At 40.7% G+C, this 14,723-nt stretch overlaps 3 protein-coding genes across 3 annotated transcripts; 2 read left to right on the forward strand and 1 right to left on the reverse strand.

Annotated features, from left to right (window-relative positions):
• Positions 1-555: 555 nt before the first annotated feature.
• On the forward strand, positions 556-4,041 carry LOC122992003 (cytohesin 1 interacting protein). The gene is made up of 8 exons (XM_044365522.1): positions 556-809; positions 1,161-1,210; positions 1,334-1,388; positions 1,531-1,633; positions 1,865-1,958; positions 2,111-2,177; positions 2,451-2,517; positions 2,754-4,041. Exons 1-8 carry the CDS (start codon positions 654-656, stop codon positions 3,227-3,229), a joined length of 1,068 nt encoding a protein of 355 aa, XP_044221457.1. The 5' UTR covers positions 556-653; the 3' UTR covers positions 3,230-4,041.
• Positions 4,042-4,906: 865 nt separating this feature from the next.
• Positions 4,907-6,822, forward strand: LOC122992004. Its single transcript, XM_044365523.1, has 2 exons — positions 4,907-5,774; positions 5,873-6,822. Exons 1-2 carry the CDS (start codon positions 5,195-5,197, stop codon positions 6,244-6,246), a joined length of 954 nt encoding a protein of 317 aa, XP_044221458.1. The 5' UTR covers positions 4,907-5,194; the 3' UTR covers positions 6,247-6,822.
• LOC122992001 (polypeptide N-acetylgalactosaminyltransferase 5) lies at positions 6,811-14,090 on the reverse strand. The gene is made up of 10 exons (XM_044365519.1): positions 12,965-14,090; positions 12,707-12,873; positions 11,408-11,527; positions 10,164-10,299; positions 9,950-10,069; positions 9,691-9,808; positions 9,274-9,603; positions 8,875-8,955; positions 8,373-8,525; positions 6,811-7,821 (listed from the first exon to the last, which is right to left on the reverse strand). The coding sequence occupies exons 1-10, from the start codon at positions 14,050-14,052 to the stop codon at positions 7,672-7,674; spliced, it is 2,463 nt and encodes an 820-aa protein (XP_044221454.1). The 5' UTR covers positions 14,053-14,090; the 3' UTR covers positions 6,811-7,671.
• Positions 14,091-14,723: the final 633 nt, after the last annotated feature.

Raw genomic sequence — 14,723 nt, forward strand, 5'->3', positions numbered from 1 at the left:
GGGTGTGGTAGTAGGCGAAGGTTTGTCCACTGTGGTTAAGTTTTCTTTAACTCATCGGCCATTGTCTCTCTGACTGCTCTTTTGATCCAACCATGTCTGATGCCTTCGGCCCAATGACCCATGCTGTCTGCTCAGGAAGCGTGACACTGGCCTCAAGCTAAATCAGCCTTTTGTCTCCCTGCTTGGCAGAGCACAGGACTCAGGCTCAGACTGAAGCTTAGCCCATTGAGAAACTGAGAGTGAGAGAGGCTGGAAGCAGGTGCTGATAAAGGGGTGAGGTGGCAGTTTCACATGCATTGCTGATTTCTGACCATAAATCGAATTGCTAAGACTGCAAAAGAGAGAAGGGACTATTTGAAGGGGGATTAATAAGAAAAGTTTGAACATCCTCCTTCTCTCTTTTCTTTTCAAACCAGCAGGCCAGACATTCTCAAGAAAAAGAAGAACAAAAGTTAAATGAGGTGCACAGGAAAGTAGGTATGCGTGTCTACGATTTGCAGATGCAGGTCCACCACAACCATCACATGACGTGGATTTCCGCTTTGACACATTTTGCTCTTAGAGCACAGAAGGGCAGGGCCACACAGTCATTGAAGAGCTGCTGCAGCAAGACATGATGGTGCTTTGAGGACTACTCTAGCATACAGTCCATCATGAATTTCAATGGACTTCAGCGCCAGAGCAGCCAAGAAAATCACATTCTGGATAATACTCAGAGGAAGAATAAGTCTTTGTGGCACAGGCGATCACTGAGGGGAAACAGTGACCGACACCGGCAGAACACAGGCACTCTCTCCAGAGTAAACAAGGTGAGACAATAACTCAACTATAATATACTGTGTAATGTAGTGTAGAGTAAGCATGCACACTTCTGCAATTTAAATCAAATATCATGTAACACATAAAAACTTGATCATAGCTGAGATTTTTGTTTTGAGATTGCTTCATACTTAGCAGCCGTTCACCACCAACTGTGTATCCACAGAACAGCAGCACCTTGTCAGTGGCCAAAAGCCTTTTAACAATTTTAATCTTTTGAGCTAACATTATAGGATCAACATGTTCTCACACAAAACAACTTCTGTAATTGACTGAGAGGTTTATAACTCATATATCTATTATATTGTTTTAAAGAGGTATTTGCATTTCTCCATTTGCAGACCATACAAACTTCCACCAATTCACTGGTTGACTACTCCGACCCACAAAGGTAAACATATCAGATTTGATGTGCAATTTATCATACAGGTATGGCATACAAATACATGAATAATACATTTTTTGTAAATCAGATCCTAAAGTATTTATTTTCTGTCTGTTCTCTTTTGCACAGAATCACAATTACACTGGAAAAGCAAGACAATGAAACATTTGGTTTTGACATTCAGGTAGGTCTCATCACATTTCATCAACATTAAGATAAGGCACAGATATTGTCATTTGCAGTCTGCTCTTTATTCAAAAGGGGGTTTTTTTTGTGCAAAAGTATTGTCTTGACTGCTTTTGTGACAAAGGTGTCTCTTGTTGCAGACTTATGGCCTGCAGCTGAGGAACAGCTCTTCAGTAGAGATGTGCACGTTCGTATGCAGGGTGCAGGAGGACAGCGCTGCTGAGAGTGCTGGCCTGACCGCAGGTGAACCACTCACATCCTCCCTACATAGGCGTTCACACACATACAGAACTGTTGGACCTTATTTTACCTCTCTGGTGTACATAGAGTGACAGATATGTCACTTACCACACATGTACATGTTCCATTTCCAGCCACCTACGCAGACACACACTGATGCAGAAGCACAATGCAAAGCCATGTTGTCCTCTCAAAATTGATTAGTTCCTTCTTTTGTGTCCTCATTTATTGTAGGAGATGTTATCGTCACCATCAACGGGGTCAGCATTGAGGGTTTCTCTCATCAGCACGTACTTGATCTGATAAGAAAGTCAACCAATAATCTAAAGTAAGTGATAGAAATGATAACCTCCCAGACTGTCATGCTCATACAACAAAGCACAACAGAGGACAAATCATCTGCATTGAAATATTTATCAGCAAAATCAAGCAGAGTATTTTCTGGCGAACGTGCATGCAATTATGTGTTTGTCATTCCAGGATGGAGACTGTATGTGGGAGTGTGGTGAAGTTGATCGAGCTGGAGAAGAAGATGAACGCGCTTAAGGTATGTCTCTTTGACCCCCCCCATGTTTGTTGTTGACATACTGCAGCTGTGTGGCTGTTGCAGGCAGCCTACAAACAGTTGTGTCACTGAAACCATACAAACTCAGCTGGTAATAATGAAAGAGCAAAAGCTGCAACACCACTGTATGAGAGCCACACTACATGAGCATTGTGTGATTTAAAATGAAACAATATCTTTGTGTGTAAATATTCTGCATGCTTAAACTGGGAGATTGTGGGTACCTGTGTAACCTTGATGTTTTTGCTCTTACAGCATTCACTACATGAGAGATTGATGGAGCTGCAAAAGCTCACATTACAGGAACAAAGACTAACGCGAGGTGAGAAGTTTTTTCTCAGCTGTCCCACCACAGCACTTCCTTTCTCACAGGGGCTGTCATCTCTCAGAAATTACACTTTTTTATGATGTGAAATGGACTGTAAACTTGACATAAATTGCATGAAGGACTTCCCCTGAAAAAATGAAGTGAGAAGCGCTGCTGACGAATTTCCTGCTGCACGCATCTTGTCAGCTATAGCTTTTACTGACAGGGTCTCTACTTTGTTATGTTTCCAGGTAATTTGAATGACAGCATTCTCCGCCTCTCAATGGACTCTTCAGGATCTCTGAACTCCCCCAAAGGCCACCGTGGCCTCCGTTTATCAAGTGACAGTAGCTACAGGAGCATGATGACTGATGACAGTGACCTGGCCAGTGTGTTTGGGGATCTGAGCTCACCCGGCCCCTGCAGCGCAGCCAGCACCAATGAAGATGGCTGCTTCTTCACAGATTTTCCTACACAGAGCATGTCCAGGAGGTTTTCATCAGGCTCCAGCAATCATCATCAAGCCCTCAGCCGCTCCAGCAGCTCCGGTATGGCTGGCAGCAGCGGCTCCCTCTCTCCTTGCTGGGATGAAAAAAGGGTCTCCTCCTTGTTTGGTACCCTGCCCAGGAAAAGCAGGCGTGGTAGTGTTCGAAGACACATCTTCAAGTTAATTCCTGGACTCCAGCGATCAGTTGAAGAAGAAGACATGGGAACAAACTCTCAGTGATTTGTTGTTCTACATGATACTAACGGTTGACAAGGTTTCTCTCATGTTCTGAACAATTTGCAGACAGAAAAAGACACTGTAATGTAGTGTTTCCCACACTTTGAAGGTTGTGTTAATCCTTTTAAGAATACGTTTTTGCCTTTATGGGAAAACAGAGACAATGGACACTTCAGTGCTTGGCGTATGTCAGTACCAAAGTTTTCTCAAGAGGGTCTTGAGCCTTTAAGGCGAGCCTGCCTGGCTCAACATTTGGCTTGGACTCGTGGTGGCACAAAAGCATTATGAAAATGTAAAATGTTTTTCCTTTCAACAAGTGTTTGAATGAATGGCATGCATAACACGCTGCAGATGAGATTATGTATCCTACTAGCTTGAATGAAAAATGTTTTTTTTCTTTATGCCATAATCACAGAATGTGATCAGCATTAATCTCTGCAGTCTGAGCTGCAGTAAATGTATTCATGTAGCAATATGAATTTTGAGATTAGACTATGGTGAACACATTCAGGTAATCAAAACCAAAACCAACACTGTATAGATAGCTGCTCAGCTGAAAACAGGATGTGGGTGCGAGAAGTACTACTTTACTATTTTCATTTCCAAAATCATTTTCAGGCTGTATATAAGTTATTTTCAGGTGTTCAGAAAACAAAAACATGTTTTTGTAAATTCTGAATGTACTGTTGTATGTTTTACTTTCAGTGGCAAGACAATGTAATTGTGCATGTTGACTTATGCTTTATCTTTTCAAACCAAGATAGTCTGTATGCAGGAGACAATAAATGTACAATAAATTTGTGAAGTTTTGTAAACCCAGCACTGTTTTTCTTATAATATATAATAACGCAAACTAATTTTAAAGTTATAATTCAAACAAGAAAGGTATGGCTTATTAAAGAGGGAACTAGACTGAAGATTTTAATTTAATTTACTAATAAAAAGAAACAAACATTTTCAGAGGTGCAAGAGTTTGAAGCTAAAACAGAGTAGAAAACCCACACATTTCCTGTAAAGAGTCACACCTCGTTGGTTTCCTCCTGCTGCTCGAGACAGACAGACGGAAAGAGAGAGAGAGAGAGACAGAGAGAGAGAGAGAGAGTGAGAAAGAGAGAGAGAGAGAGAGAGAGAGAGAGAGAGAGAGAGAGAGAGAGAGAGAGAGAGAGAGAGAGAGAGAGAATATAATGGTTTGTTAATCCAGTGGATTAATTTTCTGATGCACTTTATTTTAAAGCTGAAAAAAGTTGGCAAATTTTTGCATGATCTCCTACTCTAGCCTTAAAAAAAAGTATAATCATTTATTATCCATACCAACATCTTAGACATTTTAAAAGTAATTATTAAGGAAAGTGCTGATTTGAACGTGTCTGTTTAACATACTGGAATATTACATCAGCATTTCAGGTACATTACTTAAGATCTTAAGGTCTTTTTGCAATTTAATCTCAAGACATAACAAGATTAAGCTACAGGACATGCGCAAAAACACATGTGCAGTAAAATAAAGTAAACCTATAGGAGAATGTTAATCCAGATTAAAAACATTACAGAAATGAAGGTGGTCATCCAGCAAAGATTAAAGAATCAGTACAATCACTCCATATGCAAATGCCAGAGTCACAAAGAACCTTTGTTGGGCCAACAACAAAAACCCTGTTCTTCATTGATTCAACACGCACACAGAATTACATGGTACAAGCACAAGAGAGTATACTAGAGAGCTTGACCTTGCAGCACAGACTGAAATGCAGGATGGATTCCCTCTTTGCTCCGACAGTGTAGGATAAGAAGTATTTTGCTAACACACTTGGAATGCTCTTCTGAAGCAGCAACCAGACGATATAACAATGCCAGGCCTGAGGCTGTTTGACTTTTGATTCAACAGAGGATCTGCAAAAAGCAACTACAGTAAGAGCATTGGGGCAGTTGGACTATTGTCAACATCATAGAGGAAAGAAAAGCAGACGCATGGAGATGGAAAAGAGCACAATGCTTTCAAAGGCCCTGAGACTCACAGAAGAGGAAGACGCAATGGCATCCCAAGTATTGGAGATCATTGGTGGGATCAGTCTTGAGGCCCTTCAGACCCTGGAGGAGCCTGAGGACAGAGATGTGTGGTCACTAGAGGAGGGGGATGACTCTGTGTTCTACAGTGACGAGGACCAAAATCATGAGGACATAAAAACAAAGATAGCCTTTGATTTTGGTGTTAATGGGTGCCGGCGTCTTGTTAACAGTGAGGCCACTGATGAACCTATCCCACAGGCAGAAGATGATCCAGGAGCAGAAGTCAGTACTGACCTGCAAAATTCAGAGATGGAGAGGGAAGTTACTCCGCAGGTCATTCTGACTGAACATGAGGAGGAAAGCGAAGAACCCCAGACACCAAATATTGAACCGATGAATCAATCAGATCCTGCAGATCCAGGAGCAGAGGGCAATCCAACCCCAGAGAAGTCAGTGAGCACCTGGGGAGAAATTCTGCAACTTAACGGCACAGTGGCAGACATGCAAACACAGCCTGGACAGAATATATCATCAGGGGAAGGTAAGAGGAATGTAGTATTACACAATCTAATCAATTTCGAGAGTAAGGATTTTATTTACAGAATACAAAAGATGTATTTTCCTTTCTTTACTTTTCAGAGAATCTACCAGTTGAGGTGTCGGAGGCACAAACATCAAATCTTGAACCCTTTGATGTGTCTAATGAGGAGAGTTGTATGAGGCTGAGTGGGGAACCAGAGGCCCCAAACCAGATGTCTAGTGCTGAACACCTGATGTCAGGTGATGGTGACAGGGAGCCAGAGCAGGACCACAACTTGCATGTTCCTGCAGGATCCCAGCAAGAACCCAGTCCGGGCCACTCCACTCTGCCGTGGAAATCCAGCCCCGACCACCACAAACCCTTCAACCACCTCACCTCCTCCAAATACGGCACCGTGTCCTACCGTAAGATCCGCAGAGGAAACACCCGCCAGAAGATAGAAACCTTTGAGTACATGATCATGAATTTGTAAGAATAAAAACTGCCTGGACATGATGCATAACATAAAATTAACACTAAAGGAAACTGACTGTACATCTATGCCATATGGGAACCAGTTTTCACATCTAAATTTAACATCAACTTGTAGATGGTATATGCTTATTGAAAATCCCTGATGTAACTCACAAGATCACACAAACCTTACATACAATGCCAAGACTAATAGGATTTCTATATGAAGAAGACTATTTATATCTGTTGTGTAACGTGATGGGAGATGAATGCCTATTTACCATCTCATATCCAGGAGGTATGTTTTTAATTGCAGTGGCTTTAAGAAGAGAAAATCTTGTTATGTAAGGCAGGTATTTGAACAGCAGATTAAATACATAATGTAAGAAGCTCAGGGCTTTATAATCCTACTAGCTATAATAACTAAGATGGTGGCTGGTATCAAGTTAACTGTCTTAACCTTTGGAGTACACAGGTAGTGAAACTATGACTGCAAGAATCGAGTGATACCTAAACATAAATATACAATACTTGTCTTAATGACTGGTGGATATAAAAAAAATGTATAAATAAAGAGATAAAGTCTTATTCTTAAGTCATTTTATTTCTACTTTCTTAGAAAATGCATGTTCATCCATTTGTGTGTAAGAGTTTGATAACAGCTTAGAAAAATCACAGCACAGGTTTATCGGGTGTTTTAGACCAACACTTCCCTCTAGTGAAAAAAAGAAATTCATACAGTTTCCACAACAAAAACCTCCAATCTATATAATGCAGCATTTAAAACCAGAGAAACAGCGTTTTCACCCAAGAGCCTCATGAAATGTAAAGTAGATGACATCTGGAAAAAGTACAGCAGATGTCTCACCAAAAATATGTGTTTTATACAAATTAGTAAATTCTAAATTACATGCAATATAACTCATTATTCAGTCCCAGCAGAGCAAACACAACCAGAAAATAAGTTTTTACATTTCAGATCTACGAGGCACTGTTAATCCTTACATCTTTGGCAGTGAAAAGATATTTTATACCACAAAACTTATCAGACGAATTGTTCTTTAAAGTACATTCACATGAAGCCCAGTTTTTAAAGCAATCATCTAAAAGGCACATGCGTGGTCTTTTCCCTAAATGCCAGAGTAGAGGAACTTTTCCAAAATAAGCACCCTCCAGACCAAACTTTCCTAAACAGACAGAGGATTCTGGCACTAGTGTTTAAACTCAAGCTCAGTTGAGGTTGATATAATAATAAAAAAAGGAAATCAAAAACATTGCACATCCCCACACCCTCTGCTTCACAGCGCACACACACACATATCACTGCCACCAAAGCGTTTCCCATTGTCTTTGGAGAGTCCTGTGTTGAAGCTGGACCACAGACTGTACTGTAGTATGAGGCCACTGATGGTATTTATTGCATGTTTGAACACTTAAAACTCATTCAGTCTCTTGACTGAGCGTGGTAATGTGTGAACTGCCATTTTTGGAAGGCGTTCACGGGTTCACAAGGGCTGAGGCGAAGAGTGTCACCCTGAGGCCCCGCCTCCAGGCACATGTGGCGGGAAACGAACTCCGCCATGAGGTGCTCCGCCTAGACAAAGACAAAACAGAGGATATAATTAATGTTCATTAATTATTAATTACCTTCTAAACCTGTGGTTCCAAACTTTTTTTTGTGGGACGTACCTCCACATCCCTTGACTTTTAGCTAATTATTTACACTGTTTACTTTTAGTTAACTATTTCACCTGTTTATCCATTAATTTTAGATAATTATTCCAACTTTTCATCCCGATTTCCTTTTGCCAATCACCCCCATTTGTAATCTGTTTGCACGTTTATTTTCCTCCTAAACACAAATGCATGGAAAAGTTTTTTTTTTAAGTCAAATTGTAATTTCTTTCTAATTTCACTTAGTAAAGTTAGTCCAAAAATCTTTCCATGTGCCCAGGAGTCACAGACACTCATTTATAAACTGACAGTTATACTTTGCTTCCAAGTGAGTCTGTTGTTGAAGCAAATCAACAGCAGACCAATTCTGTTGTCTTTCAGAGACCTAGAATTTCTAAAATGACAGAGTGGTGAAGGAAAGAAAAACAAATATGGTGGAGAAAGCAAATGGTACACCCAAGGTCAACCTACCAGTGCTGAGTTGGAGGATTTGTGGAACCAGCGGAGTTCAGACTTGACATTATCACATGATTTTAAAGTGATGCCACTTTCTTTGGTTTGGGGAGCGACACAAAGGTCCTGCTGGCGAAGATGCCTCATCCAGGTGTAGTTAAAGTGCTGACTCTGTGATATAAGAGAGAAATAGAGAGGAGCGACATAGAGGGAATAGTGAACAGCATGATATTAAGCTCCATGAAAAGTAAAAGATTTAAAAAGATGGCTCATTGGGGCTGCTCTGAATCCAAGACGACCACATTTAGAAAGTCTTGGTCTCATCTTGGACTCCACCCTTGTTTATCGTGGCTTGGGTCCTGTCTCGGAATCTGATTACATTTGTGCTGGTTTATGTCTATTCCTGGATATTTTTGTGTTATGCCCACCCTCGTAATTATCACAGTCATGAGGCCAGATCTGCATAACATGCATGTTTTTCTGAGCAACATTCCAATCTGTCAAATAAAGTGAAGCCTACCTGCTTGCTGAGATCACAGATCTCAAAGGACAGAGAGTCTTTCTGCAGACTGAGGCATTTTCTTAAGCCACGATTGAAGACCTACAGGGAAACATGAGATGATAAGTGTCAGGGGTGAAGCAACAGCACTGCCAACACTTGTTTACTAATTTGAAGTCATACATAAAAATCACAGTCTCTAGCCCTTTTCAGAAATGGAATACTAAATTGCTGTCAGATTAACGTAATGAAAGGGGCTTCTGTTTGGTTTCTCAGCACAGATAATAATGATGTTATGGAAGGAAGGCATTACAAACTTTGATTTGGAACTGATCAATTTGGGAAATGTGAATAAAGTTTAAGTGAAGAGCATTGTGTGCTGCAAGAGAGAAAAATGTACGATCAGGAGCATCCACTTACCAGGCCTTCAGCTTTGACTAAAGGAGCCTTCATATCGGGATACACGTTCTCCAGGTACCACTTGAAGGATTTGCATTTGAGCCTGTTCCTAAGCTCAATCTGCTCCGTGAGGTTGCCGATGTCAATGATCTTTTTATCCAGCAGGTGGTGGTAGCCGTGGCCATAGAAAAGGTCCTTGTATTCATCCAGCCAAACTTCAGCCACCCTCGCCAGGTTACGCTCCACTGTCTTCTGCCTGTCCTTGGGGAATTTGTAAGGGTTCTGTCCTCGGAAGATGTGCCCCACTCGAGAGCAGGGGATAATCTCTATTTCCCCTCCACACATCCAGATCTGTTCAAGCGGCGACATGTAGGATAATTTTAGGATTTGTGCTCATGTGAAAGAAGTTTGACAGAATTCCAGATATGACTAATATACCTTAAATGAAATCTCCATGTTCTCCCCACCCCACACATCCAGGCCGGGATCATAGGCACCAAGTTCATAGAAGTATTTTTTGTCTATGGAGAAAAGCCCTCCAGCCATAACTGGACATCTAAAAGATAAAAAAAGGAATAAAAGACATACAGTACATAAAAATAACAACTGAAGCTGAGTTTAAGCCAAGAATCATAAATAATCATAAATTAAAAATAACAGCATGGAAAACCCCTCGTTTTGGACTCTGCGTAGGTACCTGATGGGATCTGCGATGGTCATGTTATTCTTCTTAATATACTCGTCTGGTAACGCACTCCAGCCAAACACCAAAGGCCATTTGAAAATACCTCTTTGGAAGTTGTCAACCAGCATATAACTGAAAAGAAAGAGCCAGAACAGAAGCTCCAACATCATAATGACAACATGATCACATCTCATATACAGTATGGCTACTCTGCCACTCAAGTCACCTCATGTCTTTATCACTGATGACTTCAATGACTGGACAGGGCACCTTCTTGCGATCCAGATAGACTCTCTCCAGCAGAGGCTCCAGCCAGCCCACGTTACACTCCACGTGGGAGTCAAGGAAGGTAAGAACCTCGCCTAAGAGAAAAGCAAACATCCTGCTGCAGTTAAACAAATAACCATCCTTCTTATTAACAGTGAACCCCCTGTAACATTTATCAAAGAGTTTTTTGACAGAGTGTCGATTGTTTATGTATGCAAATAATAGCACAACAGCATATGGTGAGAGAGCAGATGCAAGTTTAACACTTGGCCGTTTCTCTTGAAAAATAATGTGCAACTCAGTGTTATTGATCTTGTGTTTCAGCCACTGTATTTATTACAAGGATGTTTAATATATAAATGAACGTTCACCATCTGTTACTTCATGCACACATCTGCTAAAATGTGTGCACTTGTGCAAATGAAGGTGCAACAAACTGTCAAGCAGTTTGGAATTGCAACATACAGAGACTGGATCACAGACTTCATGTACCGTTCCCCTATTTAATATGCATTTGTCTGTCAGTTTGGAGTTTCACAGACAGAGATGACTAAATCAAAAAGTGAAGATTAGACTGTTAATGTGTGTCCTTGTTCTAACTTTACAGCAGCAGGATGTTGACCTGAAAAATCTTGTTTGTTTGTTTTCTGTTTCCAGTTTTGCATTTTGTATATAAGTGTTAATAATTACCAGAGCTTGTTCACAATTTCATTGAATATCGTATTTGCTCATTTGCAAGTACCAGAGCTGAGATAACTATAAAGCAATATAACTTTTTAAACAGTGTTTTTTAATCCATGTCATATTGATTAGCGTGATACATTAGTCCATACAGTTACAGGCCTGTGCAGCAAGACATCACACATTTAAATTAAGCATCTATAGGTTTAGCCACTGACATCAGGCTTTGTGTATGATTAGATTACATGGAGGTACATCACTGCACCAAAATGTATATAATGAACATTCCTTTACACTGTGTGCTTTATTCAGCACCTTAATCACGTCACTCTCATACTATTCTCATAATTAACTTTAACCTCAGAGTTCAGGGGTACGATAATGTCACACGTTTTTACACATTCATGTGAATTCTGTTATTGTTCTTTTATATGGGTCATGTTGCCTCATGCACACCTCCATCACCTTTGTACATAAACTATACATTAAAAACATTTGTTACAAAAATGGTTCATCATTTACCTTTGGCTACGGCCGCTCCGGCCAGCCTGGCTCTGATCAGGCCCTGACGCTCCTTCAAGCGAATGATTCGCACTTTGGGAAACTGGGACATGTATTTATCCAGCTGCTCCTTTAGATAGTCTGCGGGAGTAAAAGTGAGTAGTGAAATTACTTTGTAGTTATTTGTCATTTTACAACACTGACAGCATTTAACACTCATCAATGAGCCTCATTGAACTACTGATGTAAAACTTATATAAACTTCTAGAAATCAAATCATTTTTGGGTCTCTAACAACAACTGAAGACTGTATCATGCTATGTGATGCCGAAACAACTGGAAGATTAACTGATTAGTTGATTGACAGAAAATTAATCAACAACTTTGATTAGAGCTGCTATGATTAGTCAATAAATCAATTAGTTGATTGACAGACAACGTATCAACTAACCAACTTTTTTTAATACTTGATTGATCATTTTTGGGTCATTTTTTAAGACAAAAGAAGAAGAAGAAAAAAAAATCTCAGATTCTAGCTTTACAATTTTGTCCGTCATGTTGTGTTTTCTATTGTGATTAATGGATAATGAAAATAATTGTTAGTTGCAGCCCTAATTTTGATAATTACTAAATAGTTCAGGTCATGCATTAAGTAAACTGTGGCACCAGCTTCTTAAATAGGAAAAATTTCTGATTTTCTTTGTTTTATATAACTGTAAATATTTGGACTATTTGAAGATGTCACCTTGGAATCTGGGAACTTGTGATAGATGTTTTTCACTGGTTTATATACTAAACAATGAATTAATTAATCAAAAAATGGAAAGACTAATCAGTAATGAAAATAATCATGAGTTGCAGCCCTGTTATTATGTTTATATAAAACTAAATATGGTAAAAGTGCCAGATGGGTGTTCAGTTGTTGTGGATTTCCATAACATTCAGTCACATGCTGTTTAATAGCCTAAAATCTGATTAATCATTATGAATTACCAAAAGTTTCAGCATTTTCATGAAAAAAACTACACTATTAGGCTATTTATCATTACTATTACTGTATTACTTTGCCTACCAATTATAGGCTTTAAACAGGGAACTGTATGAAGACAAGCACAAGTCCAGTGCCAGTAAATGTGATGTTTTTTGGGCATACTGGGCACTGCAGACAAGCCAAAAGGAATAAAATCATAAAAGCTCAGTGCTCTCTTTTGTCAGTAAGGGAAGTGTTTTGGTGCTTGCTGCTGTTGACAATTTTATCCTCCTGTGGAGACCAATTCAAGATAATAGGCTCTACTCGAGAAGCATTCAGAACACTTTTACCTTTGGTGCTGAAATCATCCACGAGAATGATCTCTTTGAGGAGGTGTGGCGGAGATCTGTTGAGAACGCTGTGCACAGAGCGCAGCAGCGTGGACCACACTTCATCCACGAAACAGAAAATCACACTGGTGGAAGGCAAGTCATCGTGGACTAGATTCTGCGCACACCTGGAAAACACGGCAAAAAAAAAAAACAGAGAGACAATTTAGCTTGTCAATCATAGCGATTTGAGATGTAATGTGTGCAGAAGAGACTCACATATCGGGCCTGGTGTCTGGAATGGCACGGTCCACAGGGATCTTGTCACTCAGGTAGACGTTAAAATGCCCTTCGTTCCATCTCCTCTTCACCTCTGCGTCTTCTTCGCTGGCAACAATCACCGCCTGGCCGAACTGGCCTACCGCCTTGGCATTTCTGGGAGCGTAAGTCAAATCCAGAGAAAGCACTTTGTGGACACCTGGTTTTCTGACAGCGGTGAAGTTATCCTTGGAGTCCTCTCCTGCTGGGAGCTTGATTGTAGGTTTCGACGGTTGTTTCGCCACATTCACATCAGACTTGACAAACTTCTTGACCTGTTTTTCCTCCTTTTTTATCTCAACCTCCTTTCCTTTTACATCCTTGTTTGGAGGTGTTGTTTTAACAGGGTGTGTCTCCTCAGCCTGAGGCTGGCTCACCTTTAAGCCAGTCTTCGGTTCATCCTTGACTCTTACATTTGTCTTTAAATCCTTTTTGTCCAGAGCATTTTTTATGGCATCTCCGGTTTTAATGAGTTTGTTTTCCTGAACACCAGGTGGCACTTGGGTTAAATTGGACGGCACTACAGGTAAAGTCACTTTATTAGAGCCATCTATGACTCTACTTTTCTCTAATTTTGGTCCATTCTGATCCAAATTTACTGCTTTTTTAGCAGGAACACCCTGCTTTGATGGGCCATTTTGCAGGGCAGCTCCCTCATTATGTTTAGAAACTACAGATTCAGAGTGGTCACTCTTGAGAAGCTTATCTCCTGCTTGTTGCAACATTTGGTCCCGTTTCTTCCCCCCCTGTCTGTACACTTGGGCTAGTTTGACACCTGAACTGAGTGGCCCTTTGCCCGCATGTGTCACAGCCAAGTCCACCCTCTGCACCGGGTGTTTAAACCCCCTTTTCACCAGCTGTGTCATCTTGGACTGCTGCTTGAAAACCTCCCTTTCTTTTATCACTCGCTCCTTCAAAAGCTGACTGTTCACGTCGTTTATTGATATGCGGAGTGCAGCCATGTCAAACAGCAGCCAAATGACGGAGGCAATGAACACAAATGCGAGTACCCTCCCACTGCCCCTCAAGTATCTCCTAACTTTCATCATTCTAAGGTTTTCTCTAAAAAAGGGAACATATAGAAAATGTCAAAGTATCATAGTGAGTGGGCCACTACCGAGTTGTAGGCAAGGTTTTCTTAACTTTGGAGAAGTTAGCTGCCTGCGTGGCATGCTAGAAATATTGCATGGAGCAGCAGCGGCAGTCAGTGTTGACAGTCAGAAATATACAGCAGGCTGTAACACCCGCGGCCCAGCACAAAGCTACACTGTAAAGTTATGTTGCCATACCGTATCCTTCCCGTCTTCTGCAACCGACCAGGGACATTATCATAGTCTCGCAAAATCCGCCGACTTCCTCCTGGCTGAGAGAAACTTTGCCAAAGTTCCCGGTTTCTTCGCTAAATGTCCACGCCACAACTTTAAGTGACACACTGCTTTGTATGAGGACGTAGCTGCCGACTTCCACCTTATCGGTTTTCTCTGATTGGACAAATGTATGCAGGCAAGTCTCGGCCTACACGGAGCTGACGAAAAGTTCATCGTGAATACTGCAGGAAGTGTGGTGTTTCACCTTCAAAATCATGCATGTATTATCTTATAATGCAACCATGTTCAAATTAAAGCCTTCAGCGTGCCAATTTAGATAAGATGTTAAAGGACTGGATCACACTTTTTCAAGTCAGTCTTAAAACATCAGTTTTCTTGCTGTAATGATTTAT

The sequence above is a fragment of the Thunnus albacares genome, chromosome 11 (assembly GCF_914725855.1).
Source record: "Thunnus albacares chromosome 11, fThuAlb1.1, whole genome shotgun sequence".
NCBI lineage: Eukaryota > Metazoa > Chordata > Actinopteri > Scombriformes > Scombridae > Thunnus > Thunnus albacares.

Excerpts from the sequence above, each read along its gene's own strand:
- LOC122992004 (XM_044365523.1), top strand. The coding sequence starts at position 5,195 with ATGGAGATGGAAAAGAGCACAATGCTTTCAAAGGCCCTGAGACTCACA. Across the intron at positions 5,775-5,872 it reads GAATATATCATCAGGGGAAG|AGAATCTACCAGTTGAGGTG; the intron begins GTAAGAGGAATG and ends TTTACTTTTCAG.
- LOC122992001 (XM_044365519.1), bottom strand. The coding sequence starts at position 14,052 with ATGATGAAAGTTAGGAGATACTTGAGGGGCAGTGGGAGGGTACTCGCA. Across the intron at positions 8,526-8,874 it reads TCTGTGATCTCAGCAAGCAG|AGTCAGCACTTTAACTACAC; the intron begins GTAGGCTTCACT and ends CTTATATCACAG. Across the intron at positions 7,822-8,372 it reads AATCCTCCAACTCAGCACTG|GCGGAGCACCTCATGGCGGA; the intron begins GTAGGTTGACCT and ends GTCTTTGTCTAG.
- LOC122992003 (XM_044365522.1), top strand. The coding sequence starts at position 654 with ATGAATTTCAATGGACTTCAGCGCCAGAGCAGCCAAGAAAATCACATT. Across the intron at positions 810-1,160 it reads CTCTCTCCAGAGTAAACAAG|ACCATACAAACTTCCACCAA; the intron begins GTGAGACAATAA and ends CTCCATTTGCAG. Across the intron at positions 2,178-2,450 it reads AGAAGATGAACGCGCTTAAG|CATTCACTACATGAGAGATT; the intron begins GTATGTCTCTTT and ends TTGCTCTTACAG.